This window comes from Lissotriton helveticus, chromosome 11 (assembly GCF_964261635.1).
Source record: "Lissotriton helveticus chromosome 11, aLisHel1.1, whole genome shotgun sequence".
Taxonomy (NCBI): domain Eukaryota; kingdom Metazoa; phylum Chordata; class Amphibia; order Caudata; family Salamandridae; genus Lissotriton; species Lissotriton helveticus.
This window is the reverse complement of record NC_136072.1, coordinates 127,321,272-127,343,826: the sequence shown is the minus strand read 5'-3', so window position 1 is coordinate 127,343,826 and position 22,555 is coordinate 127,321,272. Positions and strand designations below refer to the sequence as shown.

The following is a 22,555-nucleotide window of genomic DNA, read 5'->3' as shown; positions in this document are numbered from 1 at the left end:
ATGGATGAATCTAAAGTCCATGGGCCCGATTCACAGAACTAATTTAAGACAAAATCCTAAACTTACTACCTAAACTGAGAAAAATCCTAACTTTAAGACTTTTGGTATTTACAGAAGGCATTTAGGAGTCCTAACTTTACTACTCCTAAACTGAGAAAGATCCTAACTTTAAGGCTTTCGGTATCCACAGAAGGCATTTAGGAGTCCTAAGTTAGGATTCCTAACTTGACTACTCCTAAACTGAGAAAAATCCTAACTTTAAGACTTTCGCTATTCACAGAAGGCATTTAGGAGTCCTAAAGTTAGGACTCCTAACTTCTGTTAATACCGAAATGAGTAAGTGCCTTCTGTGAATACCAAAATGGAAGTAAGTTTAGGATTTTGTCTTAAGTTAGTTCTGTGAATCGGGCCAGTATCCCTTTGTCCCACCACTTTGTCAGAATTTCATGGAACTCACTTATACACTTCTCATATGTGGTTTGAGTGACAGTTTTATAGCAGTCCTTGTTGGACAATTGCCTCCACGCTTCCGTTTTTTATCCATCAGTACAACATTTCCTTCTTTGTCCGAGGGTTTTATAATTAGATCATCATCATTCTTCAGGTCCATGATTGCCTTCCATTGTTTCCTTGAAATATTTTCTTTCCTGAGGTCGGGCCTCTAGCTTGTAGTTTCTTAAGGTCACCTAGGACCAGGTTGTGAAAGGTGTCAATTGCGTCATGTGCCGTTTGGGGGATAACATGTGATTTGATTTTGATGTTGCTGGCACCTCCCACTTGTGTTATTCCAGCTTCCTCTAGAATTCTCATCGTATTGATTTGACTCATGATGTTCCCCTCTGATTCTAGTTCACGTAGCAATTGTACAGTCTCAATACCAGCTCCAGTAGGAAAATCCCCTTCCACCTGAGCAGATTCAGTTGAAGGTTTGAGTTTCGTGGGGTGCAGGAGGTGCAGTTTCATTAATTTTATTTTCCTTATGTACTTGTACAGATCTATACACACGTTTGCATACTCAAATTGTGCTGTGGGGCAGAAAGTGAAACCTAATTTAAGTACTCTTTACTCTTCTGATGTTAAATGTCTCTTTGACAGATTCAGGATTGTTTGCTTTTTGATCACTTTCTCCTCCCATGCATTTGCTTCGTGTCGTCATCTGTTCTGATATTGTTGCTTTTTCCTTTCCTGCCCCTTCTTGTCCTCCATTTTCTCCTTCTTTCTGAGGTGGGTGGGTTCTTGCCCTGTGCCACCTTGGCTTTCCCTTAGAGTAGTATATGGGACAGTAAGGCAGACAGGATGTGCTGTAAAAGTGGGTAATGTTGCACCCAGAAACTTTTTTCCCCATTGTTGGGAGTGCCCAGGAGTCAACCTACCCCATTGGATAATGAACTGTACAAATATGGACCTCAGAACCAGCTTCTCAGAACACTATCTGGTCCTGTGAGAAGAAATACAACTGCTATTTGAGCCCTGTAAGGGGACCTGAAGGGCTGGATTGCTCTCTCTGGCACCCAGTATAAGGAAGGGACATAATAAGCTTCAAGAGGCCTGTTGACTGAGGGGCCCACTTGAGCAGTTGCAACTGGTCCTGAACTGGATCTGCTGGTGGCTTCTGCTGGAGTGAGTTCGACCCCCTAGGGCTGTTTCCGAGGTCCTGGGACAATTGGCTCTATGTAGTTGGACTGCTCCAACAACCTCTGAAAAGTTTGGAACTTAAAACCTTTTGGACTTTAATTTCCTACGGTAAAATCTTGGGACATTGGTAAAAACTGTGATGAACCTGCTTGATGTATCTGGCCTGAGATTGTGCCTAGGTCCTGGTCACCCAGCAACAATGATTACTGATTGGTGCTTTCCTTTTTCATTAAAATGTACACTTTTTTCTAATTCAGTTTGGGAGTTTTATTGTTTGGTGTTTGACTTTATTAGCTTTTGGGTACTACAAAAATACTACAGATCAGATACGCCTGTCTGATCTGTCCCATAGCTACCAGGGAGGTTGAGTTCACATTAATTTGGTGCCTGTGGTATTCACACTGACAATTTACATTATTATTGTTTCAGGTAGGCAACCACTCACACTACATAATAATCCACTTTCTTGCAGATAGTGAATACAAATAGTAATATTGCAATTATGACACAAATACATTCATTCAGATAAAAAAGAGAATCAAATGAGTGAGTGGGATTTTCTTTTGTAAAATAGATTTATGCATGATGAAAGTGTCTCTTACCTGGGGCTGCCATATGACAACTCTGTTCAGCTTTAGCTATTGACTGATTGAGTGCGACGTGCACGGTAGCCTTGCAAGTACCTGACAACTGTCAACAAATAATAATTGGATCTTGTTAAAGTCTTCACCATGTAGGTCTAGATATGGTTTTGGGCATGTAGAAATCATAACATATGTCACAACCGAACAATTTTCGGTCAGCTTTGAGGCTGACAGTCACAGTTCACGTTTCTTTGTACTCTATGATGATATTTTCTCTACTTCTGTATTCCAATGTAATAGTTACTTTGGTCCATGCTTTTCCTAACTTTCACAACTCAGACATTTTTTTTTCTCTTTCACTCATGCATTCCTGGTGGACATGCATTTATGTTTTTGTGTAAATTAACTTAAAGTTACAAACTTTCCTGTGTTTGTCTTTGGGAGTTAATAATACATATGGAAAAGAAATAGAAAAAAAATCATAACATATGGACTGATTAGAAGGCAGACGGACTTTTGTCGCCACCCTATCGTAAACGGGACTGCTCAACAGGCTGTCTGCAGTCCCGACAGTGGCATTATGATGTGACCACCACCACGGCGGTCGCAATGCCTATCTTTTGGGTTGTATGACATTACAACTCGGGATTTTACCCCGCGTGCCATTACAATGCTGTTTTTACAATGCAAGTCATTACAACGACTTGTGCTGTAAGCGCTGGATAGTGGAATAGTTAAATTTTCTATTCCAACTCCAGCCCACGTTACAGTAGGGAAGGTGTTGGAATAGAAAATTAAACTATTCCTTTTCCAACAGCGCCCTCCAGCGCAAGTCGTTGAAACGACTTGCGCTGTAAAAGCAGCGTCGTAATGGCAGCCCGTGGTAATGCCCGCGTTGTGATGGCTGCTCGCCATCTTTTGCATTGCGGTGGGTTCTGCTGGTTGCAGCACACGCCGCAATGCAAAAAGGGGATACATTACATATCCCTGCACTACGTGGCAGGCACTATGCAGTGTCTGCCACATGGTGCAGGGATATGTAGGGAAGGACCATAGGTGCCCCCCACAATCCACAGCTTAGTGCAAGGAGGGAACGGGGGCCCACTATGGGCACCCAAAGTCCCTTTCAGCCTGCCTTTTCATGGAAGGCTACCAGCCATGAAAAGGCGGGAGGAAAGGGACATCATAACCCCTACAGTAGTGCCTGGCAGGCACCGGCACCACTATAGGGATTAGATGTCCCTCCGATGCACCCAAAAGGAGCCTGTCAGATGCATGGCGGTTGGTCTTTCTGACCGCCAACCATCCGCCTGCCTTGGTAATATGGCAGGAGGAATACATGGTTCGATGGGCTGTCGGTGGCGGTCCTACCGTCAATTTAATCAGCCCATAGTCATTATATTGGTATTCAAACAAAGAGCCTGATTATGATGTCAGGCGAATTGCCTCCAACAAGCTGTCGGTGGCGGTCCATCAGACATCGGAGGCTGTGGTCTGACCACTTCATAATGATGCAGTCGGTCGGAGCGCAGGGGGTGAAGGGACCGACCGCCACCTCCTACAGACTGAAGGAGCCCGTCGGAATGTAATCTCTACAATGAGGGTGGTGCCTGCGGAGGCACCACCATAGGCATTACAGTGTCCCTTTTCCCTCTGTCTTTACCTGGTGGTCCAACCTCCATGTAAAGGCAGATGGAATGGGACTTTGGGGGCCCCTAGCAGGGCTCCCATCCCCGGTGTGCCTCTGCTAGGAGGCCAGCCCCCCAAACATCCATGCACTGTGTGCCAGGCACTGCATGGTGCCTGGCTCATGGTGCATGGATGTTTAAAAACATGCCTTTTTCAATTGTGGCTTGTGCTGTTGCCCTTTTACGAGCTGCAGCACAAGCTACAATTGCAAAAAGCATGTTTCTGATAGCCTTCCCGGCAGTTGCATTGTAATAAGACAGTTGGAGCCACTGACTACATGTTGGGCGTGCTCCACCCCAATAAGATGGCGGTCGGCTGCTCGTCTGGCCGCCATCGTAATGAGGGCCAAAACATTGAAATGTAAATATCGAGATACATAAATATCGAGTTTGAAATATCGTCATACAAAAATATCGTGTGCAAGAATATCGTTGACAAGAATATCGATTTTAAGGTAAGTAAAATCAGTTTTAACAATATCGAAATCATTAATATAATTTACAAAAATATCTATGTTGGCAATATCATTTACAAAAATATTGTTGTTAATAATATTGTTTTTGTAATAACTTTTATGTATTTTAGTATATATTTTAATTGTATATGTTATAAATTGTGTGTATAATAATTGTTAGTGTTTTTTAATATAGTTTGCAAATTTATGGTAGTTTTTTAATTTAATTTTAATCATGTTTTGCGATTTTGAGTACCATTGCGGGTTGTGGGGTTTATAAGGGTACAGGGTGGGAAGTAAATGAATTATAATTAATTAATAATACATTTTATATTAATATAATTATTTAATCAACAATTATTCATGTTAATTGTATAATTCATTTTTTAAAGTCAAGTTTTAGGTGTGGGTTGTGTGTTTTGTAGGGGAGTAGGGTGGGAAGCAAATCAATTACCAGAGACCCCGACACCGCCAGAACCTGCCTACACGAAGGGATGAAAGACGTCGCCGAGTGGATGAAGGACAGCCGCCTCAAACTGAACTCGGACAAGACGGAAGTCCTCATCCTGGGATCTTCGCCCTCCGCCTGGGACGACTCCTGGTGGCCCCCAGCCCTGGGCACCGCACCCAAGCCAACCGACCACGCACGCAACCTGGGCTTCATCCTGGACTCCTCCCTCTCGATGACCAGACAAGTCAACGCTGTCTCCTCATCGTGCTTCAACACCCTGCGTATGCTTCGCAAGATCTTCCGCTGGATCCCGACCGAGACCAGGAAGACAGTCACCCAGGCACTCGTCACCAGTCGACTGGACTACGGAAACGCCCTCTACGCCGGAACCACAGCCAAGCTACAGAAAAGACTCCAGCGCATCCAGAACGCCTCCGCCCGACTCATCCTGGATGTCCCCCGACGCAGCCACATCTCCAGCCACCTGAGGAACCTACACTGGCTCCCCATCGACAAGAGGATCACGTTCCGGCTCCTCACCCACGCACACAAGTCTCTCCACGACCTGGGCCCCAAGTACCTCAACGACCGCATGACCTTCTACACGCCCACCCGCCAGCTACGGTCCACCAGCCTCGCCCTCGCAGCCGTAACACGCATCCGAAGAGCCACCGCCGGAGGAAGATCCTTCTCTTACCTGGCGGCCAAGACATGGAACTCCCTCCCCATCCACCTTCGGCTGACCCAGGACCATCTCGCCTTCAGGAGACAACTCAAGACCTGGCTGTTCGAGCAGTAGCATACCCCTTCCCCAAGCACCTTGAGACCCTCCCGGGTGAGTAGTGCGCTATACAAATGGTATGATTGATTGATTGAATTATAATTATGAATAATACATTTTAAATTGATATTGATTATTTCATTGATAATTACTTATGTTAATTTTGCAATACATTTTTTTAATAATTTAAGATTAAGGTGTGAGTTGTGGGTTCTTGTAGGGGTATAGGGTGGAAAGGAAATTAATTATAATTAATGAATAATTAATTTTTACATAATATCAATTATTTGTATACTTAATTTTTTTAAAGTTAAGTTTCAAGATGGGGTGTGGGTTTTGTAGGTGTAAGGAGTAAGAAATAAAATAATTATAATTAATTAATAATTATTTAATATATTTAATTATTTTATTGATAATTAAGTCAGCAAATTGTGTAATGCATTTTCTTTTGTTTGGTGTGTGTTGTGGTTTTTGTATAGGCAAAGCCTGTGTAGGAAATGAATTATAATAACTAATATTGAAAGTTAATTTATAATAATTATTTAATTGAAAATCAATGATTTACATAATGTAATTAGGATATTGTTTCAGTTATACATTAGGTGTGAGTTGTTGGTTCTGTACTTATAAAGGGTGGGAAGGTAATTAAATATAAGTTACTGTTAGTTAATTATTATTAATATTTTAATAGACAATTATGTAAAATGTGTAAATAGTAAAATTTTAAAAGTAGATTTTAGATGTGTGTTGTGTAGTACGTAGAGGTAAAGGGTAGAACATTATTTAAGTAATAACACATTTAAAAAGTTAATCATGTTTTTTGAGTTATGTTATTTATTATTCTATGTGTTAATTGTGTTGTGCTTTTCAATTGTAAATAACATTGTATTTATCGGTTTTGATTATTTTGAGAATATAGTTTGTGATTTTAATTAGAACATTTGTATTAAAATATAATATGTACAACAAATTCTAATAAATATGTAATTTGTTTATTTTAAAAACAAAATTATATATATTGAATTTTTGTATTCATATTTAGTATAGTTTTGCAAATATTTTATTAACTGGAATTAAATCAGTCAGAGTATAGTGGGAGTAGTAAGTTTCAACAATTTGCAATCCAACACTTTTCCTACTGTTGCACTGACTGGAGTGGAAATAGTACATTTTAGCCCTCTGCAATCCAACACTTTCCCTACTGTTGCAATGACTGGAGTGGGAATATTAAATGTTACGCCTCCGCAATCCAACACTTTCCCTACTGTTGCACTGACTGGAGTGGGAATAGTAAATGTTACCCCTCGCAAGTCAACTCTTTCCCTACTGTTTCATTGACTGGAGTAGAAATAGTACTTTTTACCGTTCACCATTCAACATTTTCCCTACTGTTGCACTTACTGGAAGGGGAATAGTAAATGTTACCCGACCTGTAATCCAACACTTTCCCTTCTGTTGCACTGACTGGAGTGGAAATAGTCAATTTTACCCATCTGCATTCCAACACTTTCCCTACTGTTGCAATGACTAGAGTGGGAATAGTAAATTTTACCCCTCCGCAATCCAACACTTTCCCTATTGTTGTACTGACTGGAGTGGGAATTGTAAATGTTACCTCTCTGTAATCTAACACTTTCCCTATTGTTCCATTGAGGGGAGTGGGAATAGTAAATTTACCCCTCCACAATCCAATACTTTACCTACTGTTGTACTGACTGGAGGGGAAAAATAAATTTTACCCCTCCTGAGTCCAACTCTTTCCCTACTATTGGAGAAATTGAAGTGGCAATACTATGGGGGTCATACAAGCGGCCGATCGCTACAGACAGGTGACTGTCCAACAAAGAGTCAGTGGTCCCACCCGCCCTATCATGATTCGACTGCCTTTTTCTACTGCAGCTTCTGCAGCGGCCCTGAAAAGGGCTGCAGCAAAAAGCCCTAGAAGAAAAAGGCATTTTTTACACATCCTAGCATGGATGTTTGGGATGGCACCACATGTGCCCCCCTGGCCACTTAGCAGTGGCCCACGGGGGCTCTGCTTGGGGTTCCCAAAGTATCTTCCGGCTGCTATTTCATGGTGGAGGGCAGTCAGAATGGGATCCTAATCCCTACAGCAATGCCTACACAGGCACTTTGTCCAATGTAGGGATAAGTGTCCGACCCCCGCCTGACCGGCTCCTTGAGCCAGTCGGAGGCAGCGGTCTTCCCCCCCAACCACTGACTACCAGTATTGTAATCCAGGGTCGGCCTGCTGTTCTAGATGTCAGTGGGCCAACCACCGACAGCCTGTAGGTGGCGGTCCCACCAACATCATAATGAAGGCCTTAGTATTGCAAAGGTGAGTAATATGGAAAATGATAATGTTGGTGATGGTTTGTTTTTTATTTTTTTATTGTCCTATTTCCGCACAGACTTTTTAAAACACATAAGTAAATCCGGTAATTGTTTTACTGACATTTTACATTTTTAGCTCCCTGTATTGAGACATAACGGACCGGATTCACAAAGGTAAACTTACACTATTGTGTAAATTCACATGTTTTTACTATTCACAAAAGTATTTTACCAGAACTATATTTATGACTATGAAGTCTCCACGCTCAGGGCGGAGACTCCACACATAAAAATAAATGCCTATCCTATCTTTTTACTAGCAGAGTCTCTGTTACAAGTGCGATGGTTCTGATGTTGCAGAGATAATACTCATAATATACCTTTGCGAATAGGAAAAAACGTAAACTTACACAAAAGTGTATATTTACCTTGGTGAATCGGGCTCAGCATGTTAGCCCTTGATTACGACAGGCCTGTTTCTACATAGTTGCTTCAAGACATTAATTTTGACTTATCTTTTGGCTTTTATTTCAGTTCCATATAGACTCATTCTGGGGATCATGTTCACACCAGACAACATACTTTACACTCCAAATGATTGCCATTTATTGATGCTGTCAATGTAGATCTGCCCATGGTCAGGAAAATCTACCGTCTACTCCAAACTGGCCATTGAGTGAAATTGGCCAACACCATTGTAACTCATTTAGGCCCTGATCAAGGGGCATGTTCAAATCGCAAGAGGAAATAACACACCCAATAATTACAACAGGATGTGGCAATTAATGGTTGCACAATTTGCACCCAATTCAGAATTGTAATTCTACACAATTTGCCCTTGCAATGTGCGGTAGCTTTTAACTGATGCAAATCACAGGTTAAACTCCCACATTGGGCACAGTTTGCGCAAACTAGTTATCCCCTTACTGGTGCAAAGGATGGTTTCCAGCCAAAATGGGATTTGTGGCCTACTCATAGTCCTGGCTTTAGACTATTGCAATGCAATCCTTGTTGGGTTGCCCATAAGCAAATACTAAGAGGTTACTTACACATCACAATAGGCTTCCAGGTGTACCTCAGCATGCAGTATGGAATTGCGACAGTATGAAACCAACAGAGCAGTTATAAAAACAGAACTATTTATAGGGGAGAGGAGTTGGCCTAACGGCTAGGGCGCTCGACCTCGGACCTGGGGATCTGGGTTTGAGTCTCGGTAACGACGCCAAAACCTCCTGTGATTCTGGGCAAATCACTTAATCTCCCCGTGCCTAAAATGAATGTGTGTCCGTCCTCATGTAACGTAACTGGTGCTATGTAAAGTGCTCTGATACCTGATTTGGTTCGGGTCTAGTTCGCGCTATATAAAACTCTGCAAAAAAAAAAAAAGGCCAAAACCAACTTGAGTGAAGGTTCTCAGTACTTCAAGAACCTGGCACCACAATACAGGCCAGTTTGGAATTTAGCCACCTTTCATTGAATCCACTAATAGTTGTTCTAACCGCATAACACAAAGGTTGGTCCCTTGGATGCAAAGCTCTACCCTTTTCCCAATGTGGATGACAACATTTCCTGTTCTTCATGAGGATCCTGAAAATGGAATGGTTTACTTAGGCCTTCAAACTGTGGACTGGCCCTGGCAAGCAAGCGGAATAATCTTCTAGAGCATGCCAAGCAGAAAAACTGAGTAATTATGGATGGGAGACCATTCATCACGTCTATCTGGATTGCCACTAACATCAACATTTCTGTCCTTATCCTGAGTTTCAAAATCAAACCCTACAAAATGGTTGCAAGGAAAACCATGTCTCTCTGGAAAACTCCCAAATGAACACTTATACAAATATATCATTTATGTAACTCTCATGCTTCTATTTGTTATAGTATCAGCCTATGTACCACTCATTCTTCTATTTGTAATAGTATAAACCTACGTACCGCTCATTCTGCTACTTGTTATAGTATTGACACGTACATCTCATTCTTTTACATGTTATAGTATACACTTATGTATCTCTCAATCGTCTACTTGCTATTGTATTCCCTTTTCTACATCTCATTCTTCTACTTGTTATAGTAAACGTTTTTGTACCTCTCATCGTTCTACTTGTTATTGCATTTATTTATCTACCTATCATTCCTCTACTTGTTATAGTGGAGAAGTGTGGCTCAATGGTTAGAGCGGCAGACCCTGATGCAGAGGTCTGGCCTGGGACCAGGGTTCAATTCCTGCCTTGGCTGGTGTCGGCAGATCTTGGGCTCATAATTCCTCAGACCTGATTTCTCGCCTCGGTGCCTACTCTAAGCATGGGTCCCACGCTGCAACTCTGGGCAATAGCTTGCTTAGTCTCCACAACAGCCCCCTACAGCGCTAGGGATGCCTGGTTGCACCCTGGGGATGCCCAGGAGTGGACACTTCACGGGGAAAAACCAGGAAGGGTTCCCTAGCAGTATGAGTATAGCGCCAGGACACTCAGGAGTATCAGTGTGCTTTACAAGTACGGTTACATTTACATTTACATAGTATTGCCGTATGTACCTATCATTCTTCTACTTATTATTGCATTCACTTATCTACCACTCATTCTTCTACTAGTTATAATATACACTTTTGTACCTCTAATTCTTTAACTTGTTATTGTTTCCACTTGGTTGTATGCTAGAAGCACGCATGGTTAAACCACACGAGCCTCTACCACGCTGTTCAAACCACAAATGTGTTTTAACCACGCATTCTTTTTCCACGCATGTCTTTATTATAAACTTTTGTGGTATAGACATGAATGATGTAGGGGTATGGGTGGCTAAGGTCACCACTACCCCGCTTCCACGCTGTCCCTTAAACTACCCCAACCCCTTCCACTGCCCTAAAACCTACCCTGATTCCCCCAGCCCTAAAAACTACCCCATCACCCCATTCTCCTCCCGCTGCCCTGAGGCCTAAAACCCAGTCCCTTCACATACACTGCCCCGCCCCCTGCCCCTGCAATGTCCCTTAAGCTACCCCAAACCATTTCACTGCCCTAAAACCTACCCCGACCCATAGCCCTAAAAACTATCCCATCTACCCATTCCCCTCCCACTACCTTAAAGCCTAAAACCCTGCCTCTTTACGTACACTACCCCGAAACCCCTGCACTGTCCCTTTAACTATCCCAACCCCTTCCACTGCCCTAACACCTACCCCGACCCCACCCACCCTAAAAATTAACCCAACTAGCCATTCTCCTCCCATTGCCCTAAGGTCTAAAACCCTGCCCTGTAGGTTACACTACCCCACCACCCCTGCGCTGTCCCTTAACTATCCCAACCGCTTCCACTGCCCTAAAACCTACCTCAACTCCCTCCCAGCCCTAACAACTACCCAACCAGCCTCACTTACCTCGCAGCAGAGTCTTCCTGCTTCCGTCTTCTAGCAGTTTGACTGCGCACTGCCTTAAACTCGCATGGTTATGGCATATGCGTGGTTGAGGCAAGCGTCGTCGAGCTTGGGTAGTCGGAACATGCGTGGTTCAGACCACGGTGTTCCGACTGTTTTCCTTTTCACTTATTTACTTCTCATGTTATTGTCTTCACTTATCGCCCGCTCATTCTTCTACTTGTTATAGTATTGACTTATGTACCTATCATTCTTCTTCTTGTTATAGTATACACTTATCTACCGCTCATTCTTCTACTTGTTATAGTATAGGCTTTTGTACCTCTAACTCTTCTAGTTATTGTTTTCACTTATCTACCTCTCATTCTTCTACTTGTTATTATTTTCACTTATCTACCTCTCATTCGTCCACTTGTTATAGTATTGACTTATGTACAACTCACTCTTCTACTTTTTATTGTATTCATTTATCTACCTCTCATTCTTCTACTTGTTATAGTATTGCCTTATGTACAACTCACTCTTCTACTTTTTATTGTATTCATTTATCTACATCTCATTCTTCTGCTTGTTACATTCTTTTTATACAACTCATTCTTCTACTTGTTCTAGTACACGCTTACGCACCTCTAATTCTCCTACTTGTTATTGTATTCACTAACGCACGTCTCGTTCTTCCACTTATTATAATATTCTTTCCGACTTCCTTTGTTGCTAAAACTATTTCATATCTCCTTTCCTTGAATCAATTGTTCACTTGCATTCTTCCTCAGTCTATCTCTCTGTAAACCCTTATGACGCCATTTTACCCCAGAACATCTAGACAACTTGCATATCTTAGTAATACAGTAATAGTAAAATATGTGCCATCTTAATGCAACAGGTTTCCTTTCAGGTCCTTTAAATCCAGAGATGCTGGCAGAAAGTGGGATGAAGATTAAGACAGAAAAGTTGTTTTATTTTGATTTCCCACAATAGAACATTGTTTCAAAATATGGTATCTTTTATTTGGGGGGAGCGGAAGTGAGGTGCTCAAACAACAATCCAGTGACGACCCATAAGGGGGTTCCTTGAAGGGATATGTCTTAAGGGCCAGGCACACCCACAAACGTATGTCCATATTACTAGCTGACTTGCTTTTCACTATCTTTGTTATTGATTCGAAGTGTGCCTTGATTTAGGAATACAGACAGAACATGTGTTTAAACAAGATTCCCCCAATTCAAAAGCACCACTTTTTTTGCTGGCGTAATTGAAATAGTCTTGTATTTGTTTTCTGCTTCTAAAAACAAAAACATGAAAACATCTGTACTGACTTCTTTCAAATTTAGTTAGGAACTTTCTGTGATATTTTGAGGGTAAGCGCAAAAATAAGTATATCTGGGGCCCTATTAAGTATAGGGCGCTGTTTCCCTGTTTGCGCCAGGTGCGCCTTAAAACAGGTACGCCAGGCGCAAACAATGAAAGTGCGCCCTATTACATGGAATGCGCTGCCCCTAGGGCAGCCATGAGTTCACGATGCACTGGGGGCAGCGCATTTCTGAGAAAAATGGAGCGGCTGCTTTGAAGCCGCTCTGTGTTTTCACTGTGCAGGCAGCCACCCGCCTGCACTTTTAAAGGGGAGTAGAGATTCCCTTGCAGGCGGGTGCAGTCAATGACTGCACCCGCCTGCAAGGGAATGTCTGGGAGGGTCCATGGGACCTACTTCCTCCCTCTCCAGAGGGCTGCCATCAGGGGCGGACTGACAGTGTGCCACCTTTTAGATGGTGCACAGTTAGTGATCCTCCTGAGAGCTACTTTGCCTCTGCGCCAGTGTCTGTAATATCGCACAGGCGCCCGAGGCTAAGGGATTCCTTTAATTCCATGGGTCACACCCCCATGCAAATGAGGGAACACCCCCTGAGGATAGCGCAGGCGCTTTATGTGTGCCAGCGTTAGCAGTATTACAGAAGGGCCCACACAGGCGTCTACGGCCCCTTCTGTAACACCAAAGTGCCCCGGAACATGCAAAGCATGTGCAAACATCTGTTGAGCCCTAGGGGCACTTACGTAATACAGTTCATAGTGTCATTTTTTAACCTTACCAGAGAATAATTAATACAAATACTTGGAGCAAAAGTTACGAAAAAGAGAGCACCTTTACATGGCTGCCATTAAAAACTTACCGTAAGCGGCTTGCAACCGGGATGTAACGCTGGGACTCTACTCTTATCGCAATCGGTTTCTTTTATTTTATATTCGAATTTATAGATGGTTCCAGCCACCACCTGCATTAATTGCACATAGAAAATACATTTACTTTATTATATATTTGTATTAAAAAAATACACTCAGCAATTCATGAGAAAGTTTGCAAATAGATTTAAACAGAAGTCAAGTCATGAACAATGCCTGGCTACTTAATTAGGCGGCACCAAAAACATGCAACTGCTCTCCCTTATATGATACATATCTGTACATAATATGTGTGTTTCGGCATGCTCTAGAAGGCTAGATGGGTGTTGTCAAGCACAGGGAGAAACATAACAGGGGAACAACCAACAGATGAATGAAGATTTTTTATTCTTCAATATTAATAGCATTCAATAATAGAGGTACAGTGAATTCTGATTACAATGAAGATACAGGATGGCCAAAGCAACATAAATTCAATTATTTACTTTGAGTTTCTTATTGCACTTTTGAACTTCTAGGGTTTTCTAGCACTTTTCAAGGAACATAAATATGTACAGCTATAAAAAGAAGCACAACAATCAAGCCTAAATTTGGAAAGATTTGGGGCCCAATTTAGAGTTTGGCAAACAGGGTACTCTGCTGCAAATGCAACAGAGTATACTTTCGGCCAAACCCAAGGTCCACCCTCCTCTTTAACAGATGGGAGTACCTTACGTTTTCAGTCCCCATTGGCTTGTCGATGGCTACCACCAACGGTCCACTTTGGGAGTTTTTTTCTGAAAAAACAAAAGTTATTTTCTGGAAAATACCAACTTTGTAAAGGTTTGATGGAAGGCTGTCAAAGCTGATAGCCATCCACCAAACATTTTGAACTTTGAAGGGACCCTCCATGACAGCAGTTCCTTTCAATGTACAGAGATGGCCACTGGGTCAACGACCATCTCTAATTTTAGCAGACAGTAGTCCGACAGGGTTTCGAATGTATGTCCTCTGCCACCCTGACATACTATAGTCCACCAACCAAATCCTGCACCAGGCCGTTAGAGCTTTGTCTGGGCATTAACAGAGGTAGATTAGTAAAGAGGATGAAAAAGATGCACTTTTAGAGAATGAATGTTGGGTTGCATTCCTTTTTTAAGGGGGCAGAGAGTTCCATTGGTTGGTTGCAGCGCCAAGGAAGAATTTTTTCAGAGCTTGGGAGATTTTAAATTTTGGAGCATCCAGCTTTCGATCCAGCTATGTGCTGGAGATGTTAAGAACATTGGTGAGATAAGGCAGATTTTTCAGGTGGCTAGTTTGTACATGGGGTAACAGATTTTAAATTAAGCATTGCTGTCATAGGTAGCCAATAAAATTCTCTCAGCATTGGGGCAAGGACTCTGAGGTCAACATTTCTCTGGAACAAAATGAGACTGGTTGTGATGTGAAGTGAAAAACAGTTATTCAGGACCACTGGAATTATGGAGCAGAGGAGCACCAAATTATGCAGCAGGGTTGAATAAATTGTGCAGCAAGAAAAGGCGAATCATGTGGCATCAATGAGACACTTTTTTGATATTATTGCTGTGTTATTTAGAAACTCTTACACATGGTAATACTGTCTGGGCAAAGGTCCTACCACTGCACATGAAAATGTCACCACATTTTTGGGTAGGTTTTGATCCATCTGAGATAATTAGTTTGTTAAAATATGCAGATTACGCAGCAGATAATGGATTATGTGGCAAATGCTGCAAATCCATAACTAAGTTAAAAAAAAGCAGCAGCTGCAGAATCACATTATTCCAGTGGTCCTGCACTCAGATCATGCATGAGGTGATTACACTGTGAGTCTAGTTTACAGTTCATTAGTAGACAAAAGGTGCTTCATTTTTCAAGTTCAGGCGGTTGAGGTGTGTAGGTTGATGTGAAAAATTATCTCTTATTGAACTATGCATTATCAGTAAACATGAGTCGCTTACTGGTCGGGGGGAAGTACAGGGTAAAGTAGTGTCAGGAGTGACATTTGGGTATGTTAAAGATGCCCGCCTCACATCTTTCACAGAGCCGCCACTGCCATCGTGCCCAAACTTCACCAGACCATCAACCTCACCTTCGAATCCGGCATCTTCCCCGATGACTGGAAGTGGGCTGAGGTCAAGCCCCTCCTCAAGAAAGCCTCGGCTGACCCAACAGACCTGAAAAACTACCGGCCCATCTCTCTCTCGCAGCCAAAGTCACTGTGAAATTTGCCAACAGACAACTGACCACCTTCATCGAAGAGAATACCATTTGTGACACCTCCCAGTCCAGATTCCGCAGCAACCACAGCACCGAGACTGCCCTCCTAGCCACTACCGATGACATCCGCATGCTACTCGACCAGGGACACACTGCAGCCCTCATCCTGCTAGCCCTCTCTGCCGCCTTCGACATCGTCTCCCACTGCACTCTTGCAACCAGACTCTACGTCACCAGCATACAAGGACTCGCCCTCATTGGATCCGCTCCTTTCTCACTGGCAGAACTCAACGGATCAGACTCCAACTCTTCCTCTCAGAACCCACAGAAATCAACTGCGGAGTACCCTAAGGGTCATCGCTCAGCCCCACACTCTTCAACATCTACATGGCCTCCCTCACCTCCATCATCAGACAGAATGGACTCAGCATTGTATCGCACGCCACCAACACCCAGCTCATCCTCTTCCTCACTAAGAACCCCGAAGACACCTGATGCAGCTTCCAAGAAGGAATGAAAGACGTTGCTTGCCTGGATGAGCAACAGCTGCCTAAAATTGAACTCCGATAAGACATAGGTCATCGTCCTTGGACCCTCCTCCACCGCGTGGAACAGCACCTGGTAACCCGTCGACCTGGGAAGCCTACCCACCCCGACAGAGCACGCCTGGAACCTCGGCATCATTCTAGACTCCTCCTTCACCATGACTTGCCGGGTCAATGCCGTTGCCTCGACCTGCTTTAACTCCCTCCACATCCTCCGCAAGACCTTCAAGTGGATCCCACCAGAAACCAGAAAAACCATCACCCATGTACTCATTACTAGCAGATTGGACTACGGAAACGTCCTCTATGCGGGAATCAATAAATCCCAGCTACAGAAACTCCAGACCATTCAGAACACAGCCACCAGACTCATCCACGGCACCCCACGACACAAGCACATGACCCATAACCTGCGAGACCTACACCGGCTCCCCATCGAGAAGAGAGTAACCTTTAAACTACTCACCCATGCATACAAATCCCTCCATGACATTGGACCCAAATACCTCAATGAAAGAGTCTCCTTCCACGCACCCAATAAAAGCCTCTGCTCCTCTGACCTCGCCCTAGCAACTACCCCGCGCATCCATAGAACCAGAGCCAGGGGATGGGTCTTCTCCTACGTCACAGCCAAAGCCTGGAACGTAATCCCGGTCAACATCAGACAACCCCCCCCCCCCCCCCTCCCCACCCTGTGCACCTTCAGGAGGCTCTTCAGCTGACCCAGAGCTGCATGCACCCCCCCCCCCCCGAGCCTTGAGACCCTCACGGCCGAGTAGCACGCTAATAAACTAATAAACCCCTGATTGATTGATTGATTGATTGTAAGATGAAACGTTGGGCGTAACTTAGAGTTGAGCAGATGAAGAGGATCCAAGAAAAATTGTTTTGGGAGTTTATTTGTTTGCATAGAAATTATAGAGTAGATATAGGGCCAGATGTACGAAATTCCTATTTTGCATTCCCTGAATAGCGAATCCTAAGAAATCCCTATTTAGGAAATGCAAAATAGAATGTACAAAAAAGCGAATTCCTAATCGCAGTAATCGCTCAGAGTAAATTACTAATTAAGACATGCAACACCATTTCAGGTCTCAGGCCTTAAGGCCCATAGGTACGAATGGTTTTACATTTCCAAATTGGAAATGCAAAACGAAAGGTGACTTTCGGCCTAAGGCCTCCTTGTTGCACTCCGTAAAAAGGGGTGCAGATGTAAAGCGCGCACATGTCCCAGGGGCATGAGTGTGCTTTATAGCACTTTAAAAAAAGCATTTTGGGGTGCTTTCTTTTAACTGTACATGGTTATCATCGACTTGGAGCATGGTAATAGCATTTCTTAAATGCCCATTTCGCATTTAGGAAATGCTTTGTACATGTGCTTAGGAAGTCACAAATTGGGAATCCCTATTTGCGATTTACTATTTGAGAATCACAAAATGCGATTTTTAATATGTGGAAATCACATTTTGCAATTCCCTCTTGACCTCTGTACATCTGAAAAGACCATTTTGCATTTCTTCACTGACCTTAAAGTGTGATTCGGTCTGTCAAGAAATGCAGAATTGTTTTGTATATCAGGCCCATATAGTCTTTAATAAAGAACAAGATAAACATGTGGCTAGATTCAGAGAAAGAGGGTAACGTGAACATGTCTTAATAGAAGCTAAAACTTTGATGAATAAATTCACAAGGGAATTGTTACTATGTCCTAAAAATCAGGCCAACAAGCACGATTTATCATAATCTTTACCACGCAGACCCCGCAAATCAAGAAAATCTTGAATCATCATGGTAACCACCTACAGGCGGAAGAGAAACTTGAAGGTAATATTAGTAAAGCTCCAGCTGTCACCTTAAGGATGCACCACTAACTCAAATATGACTTGGTTAAAAGCTTTTTACAGTTTTTTTGTACTTTTAAAACCATTATGTAATCATTTTATAAAATTGAATTAATGCATTTAAATCACTTTGGCAACCTTCCTTGCCAAGTAGTGCAATGATCTCACACCAGGGCAAAAAGCTTTTTTACTGCTGACTTAACAGCCAGATGATACCACATTAAGGCGTGGATGGAATCTGGAATCAATTCCGGTGCCCCACTGTTCAAGTTCAAGTTCAAAAGACCTTTATTCGAATTTCGTAAAATTCATAAAAGTACCACAATAAAACATACATTTTCACAGTAAAGACAAGTAATAAAATTCATAGATTATTAAAAACGAATGCATTTCTCATAAGACAATTTTCAAGGGCTTTCCATTGTTTTGCGTACACATGTTATAGTTCTCAAAAAAGTGCTAGTGCGGAAAATTAATTCCTCTGTGTTCAGGGACAATAACATTAAATAAGATTCCCCTAACGAAAGGGGTTTGTGATTCCTAAAATACGGAGTTAAAAACCAATTAATATATTTTAAATACAATTTACAGAAGAATAGAAAGTGCAAATCATTCTGTTTACTAATACCATCACATGGGCATGGGTTATAATCTTTTGTATGCTGATAGCCCAGGGGAAATCCCAGCAAGAATTTAATAGAGCCTGCCCTTAGCCGGAACAGCAGTGATCTCTCCCAATTCGTCATAGGTAAGGTGAGGTATTGTGCAAGGTTACTCCCACTGGTGGTGAATTGACCATATGCCTTCCTAATTTGGAAGTGTCTGATTTTTATACTATATCGCCTACGTACATGGATAGCACAAAATTCCTCATCAATTTTTTTTGTAGGGTGCTTCAGATATGAGGTACCTATGTTTATGTACCGCCTTGAATTTCTGATGGACATGTGAACAAGCACTATTGGTACCAATTTTCTGTTCTTTGCCCTGAAGAAGTCCAGTGGTGTGGACGAAACGTGTTGGCTGGTATCTGTTGCACTGACTCTTTATACATGAACTTTAAAAAATATACAGAATAAAAGAAGATTTGAATACATTTTGGAAATCACATTTGAGTTTTACATATGGAAACTCTAGAGCAGTTGTATGGTGCACGTCTTGTTGTTTTTGAATTTGTATAGCCCTGTATTGGGCTGCACTATGGCAGCAGGTGCTAAAAGTGTTTGAATAGTTGGGGATAACATGTTAGGTGTGATTCAGGATACAGGTGTCGTTGTCATTATTATGCTTGATACATTTAGAAAACTCTAGAGGTTTTCCTCACTAGCAAGTAGAGTTGAAATGTGGGTAGAACTGTGGTAGTGTGAGACCACCTCTGATCAAAGTAAAAAATAAATTGAGTTAGGCCACTCATTAGGTCTGACATGCAGGCATAATTCCATCTTTTAGAATCTGATGTAAAAGAGATGCTGGGGAGTGAGGAGAGCCTTATCATCTGTACTTTCCCGTCTTCTAATGAGTTCTCCATGCAATGATCTATTCATGCCACAATTTTTATAACTCCACATAAACATACCTGAAGTTGCGCTCTGTAACTGAGAACATAGGGTCTCATATATATGTCGACAGACAGGCTACTCCATCACAACGGTGTCTGATAGCCTGTCCGCCAAATTATACATTTCATATATAGATGCATGTATTTCTATAAATTTCGGGATGAAGTAACAAGTCTGTCAAAATATAAATCAGGCCCTTAATCACAAAATATTACTGAAGTGATGCAAGTAATCAAAAATCAGAAGAAAGCATGCCAAAAACCCACCTGTCTAGTGGCTTTACTTATGCTTTCCAGTTTGTAGTAGTGTCTGTCGTTGGTTTCCTGATTAAATTTTTGAATGGCATGTCTTGCGACAGGTTGCAGGTTAGCATCATCACTCCATATGGGAAATGGACATCCTACACACATTTCTGGAGGTAAATATAGAGAAAAAAAGCAATGGTAACGCTAGAATTTAACCAAAACACAAATGCAGTTTCAGCCATCAAATCTACTGCTCCGTTAGTTGCAGCCCATCACCATTTGCAGTGTTTTATTGTGTAGTCAGTGTTTTGGACTGTTTAATGTGGCGACTAAGGGCCTCATTTATGGTTTAGACTAGAGGGAACTGGCAAATCCACAATTTTGTGAAAATCTAAATATGGAGTGAAATCAACCAGGTGAATATCCTCCACTATAGAGATAGACTTTTGGAAGAAATTCAGTTGGTAGATTCTACTACATATTTACAGTTTCCTCTTGGAATTGGAAGATCTTTATTCCCATCAGAACTGTACATGAGGCTCCTAGTCATTATGTGGTTCAATGTTACAAATCCACAAATCAGGCACAACTGTTTTCTGTGCCTGGGGCACTATGGGCCAGATGTACAAATATACTGGTAGCATAGCGTTTGGAAAGATAGAGAGAGGCTGGTGGAGCCTGCCCGCGAGATCAAACTTGCTGCCACCGACGTGGTAGTGACCCCCTGGAGTGGAGCAGCAACAGTGCAGAAATGCACAATCTCCTAATTAGCAGCAGCAACGAAACTCAGAAATACCAACCCAACAGAGACTGACATGACACTGAGTGAACCTAAAATTTCCTTCAACGATGTTGGCTCTGACATTATGCACTATGATGGTGCCCCCCTCCCCGAATTGGGGTTGACGTCACTGGCAGCCAAGGTTGTTTGCTGGAACCAGGTTACATTACACTGATGGTATCCGGTAACACGTAAGACCTTTTCAATAAGGGAGTTGGGTGGGGGGATTGGTAGTGGTGACCATGCTCCTCTGCTGTTTCAGTGTCAATTTGGGGCGACAGGCACTTTGCAGTGTTTGGGGGGTGGGCGGTTTTGAGTCTACTCTGCAGAGAAGCAAGTAGGGAGGGCTTGTTTCAGGGATTTTGGTTGCGTTGTTTCTTAATGTTAACTTTTAGTGTAGACCCTTGAAGGTCATGTGCATGTCTTACTCTACAGAGTTATCCATGCATACACAGTATTTCCTTACATGTCTATCCTGACTAACCATCCACTCTGATGGGTCACCAGACCCCCCTATCTTCACATACGCATGGACCACTGTCCTGACACATCAATACTAAAACGACTATCCTGGGAAGTGATCGGTTTGGGGAACAAAATCAAATAAACACTCACACACCCGATGCGGTCCTCCTCCAGGAGACCCATTTGTTAAGAATTACCTATCGTGCCATATATAGTTAGGGTTAAAAATTGGGTGCCAATGCAGGATATACCACAGGCTCCAGAGGTGTGGCATTTTGATGCAGTCACTCCCAATGATAGTTCAACAGATCAGGCCTGATGCTAATTGTAGATATGTGGCTCTTGCCGGGAACTGGGAGGAGACTACCCTCAACATATGTTCGGTTTATATCCCACCCCACCTGAATGACCTCACACTCCCAGACCTGAGTACCCTGCTTCTCCAAATGCCACAGGGTAAAATGTTGATAGAGGGTGATTTTAATGAGACTATATGTTACCGACAAGACCGATGGCCCCACAGAGTAGTGAACCCTTCTCACAACCCACTCGCAGAGTTCCTGACCGCCCTGGGTCTGACTGACATATGGCGAACTCTTTACCCGATGGCCCGACAGTATACGTTCCACTCGGGAGCACATCCTGGAATCCCATGGGTGACTAGTTTTCAAAAAGGTACAGGTTTGCTAGGTTTCCCTAGGTGCCAGCTGAGCTATGGCCCATAATCCACAGCTAGGTAAATTGCAAAAAAAAAGTGTCTATTTTCTGTAGAAAAATGTGATGTGTCCACGTTGCGTTATGGGCTGTTTCGAGTCATGGGCACTAGTCCTACCACACAAGTGAGGTACCATTTTTATCAGGAATTTTGGAGGAATACTGGGTGGGTGGAAGTTTGTGGCTCCTTACAGATTCTATAACTTTCCGTCACAGAATTGTGAGGATTTATTTTTTATTTTTTAGAACATTTGAGGTTTGCAAGGGATTCTGGGTAACAGAACATGGTGGCAGCACAGCCACACAAGTCACAACTTCCTGGATTCTCCCGAGTGTCTAGTTTTCAAACATCTACAAGTTTGTTTGGTTTCCCTAAGTGCCTGCAGAGCTAGGCCCAAAAATCTACAGCTAAGTACTTTTCAAAAAAAGGGTCAGTTTTCTGTGATGAGTACACATTGCGTTTTGGGTTGTTTCCTGTCAAGGGCACTATGTCTACCCACACAAGTGAGTCTAGTTTTCAAAAATGTACGAGTTTGCTAGGTTTCCCCAAGTGCTGGCTGATCTAGGCCCAGATATCCACAGCTAGGTACATTGCAAAAAAAGGGTCAGTTTTCTGTGGAAACATATGATGTGTACACGTTGCGTTTTGGGCTGTTTCCTGTCAAGGGCACTACGCCTACCCACACAAGTGAGGTACCCTTTTCAT

At 42.7% G+C, this 22,555-nt stretch overlaps 1 protein-coding gene across 4 annotated transcripts in view; it reads right to left on the bottom strand.

Annotated features, from left to right (window-relative positions):
- Positions 1 to 22,555, bottom strand: part of LOC144791842 (T-kininogen 1-like) — a 269,931-nt gene that overhangs the window by 231,615 nt on the left and 15,761 nt on the right. For 3 of the 4 annotated variants that reach the window (XM_078666621.1, XM_078666623.1, XM_078666622.1), the window contains exons 4-6: positions 19,911 to 20,056; positions 13,470 to 13,571; positions 2,238 to 2,325 (exon numbers count right to left, since the gene is read on the bottom strand). In XM_078666621.1, the coding sequence (XP_078522747.1) occupies positions 2,238 to 2,325; positions 13,470 to 13,571; positions 19,911 to 20,056 (336 nt within the window). The remainder of the gene's footprint in view (positions 1 to 2,237; positions 2,326 to 13,469; positions 13,572 to 19,910; positions 20,057 to 22,555) is intronic. The other variant, XM_078666624.1, reaches the window with a different exon arrangement.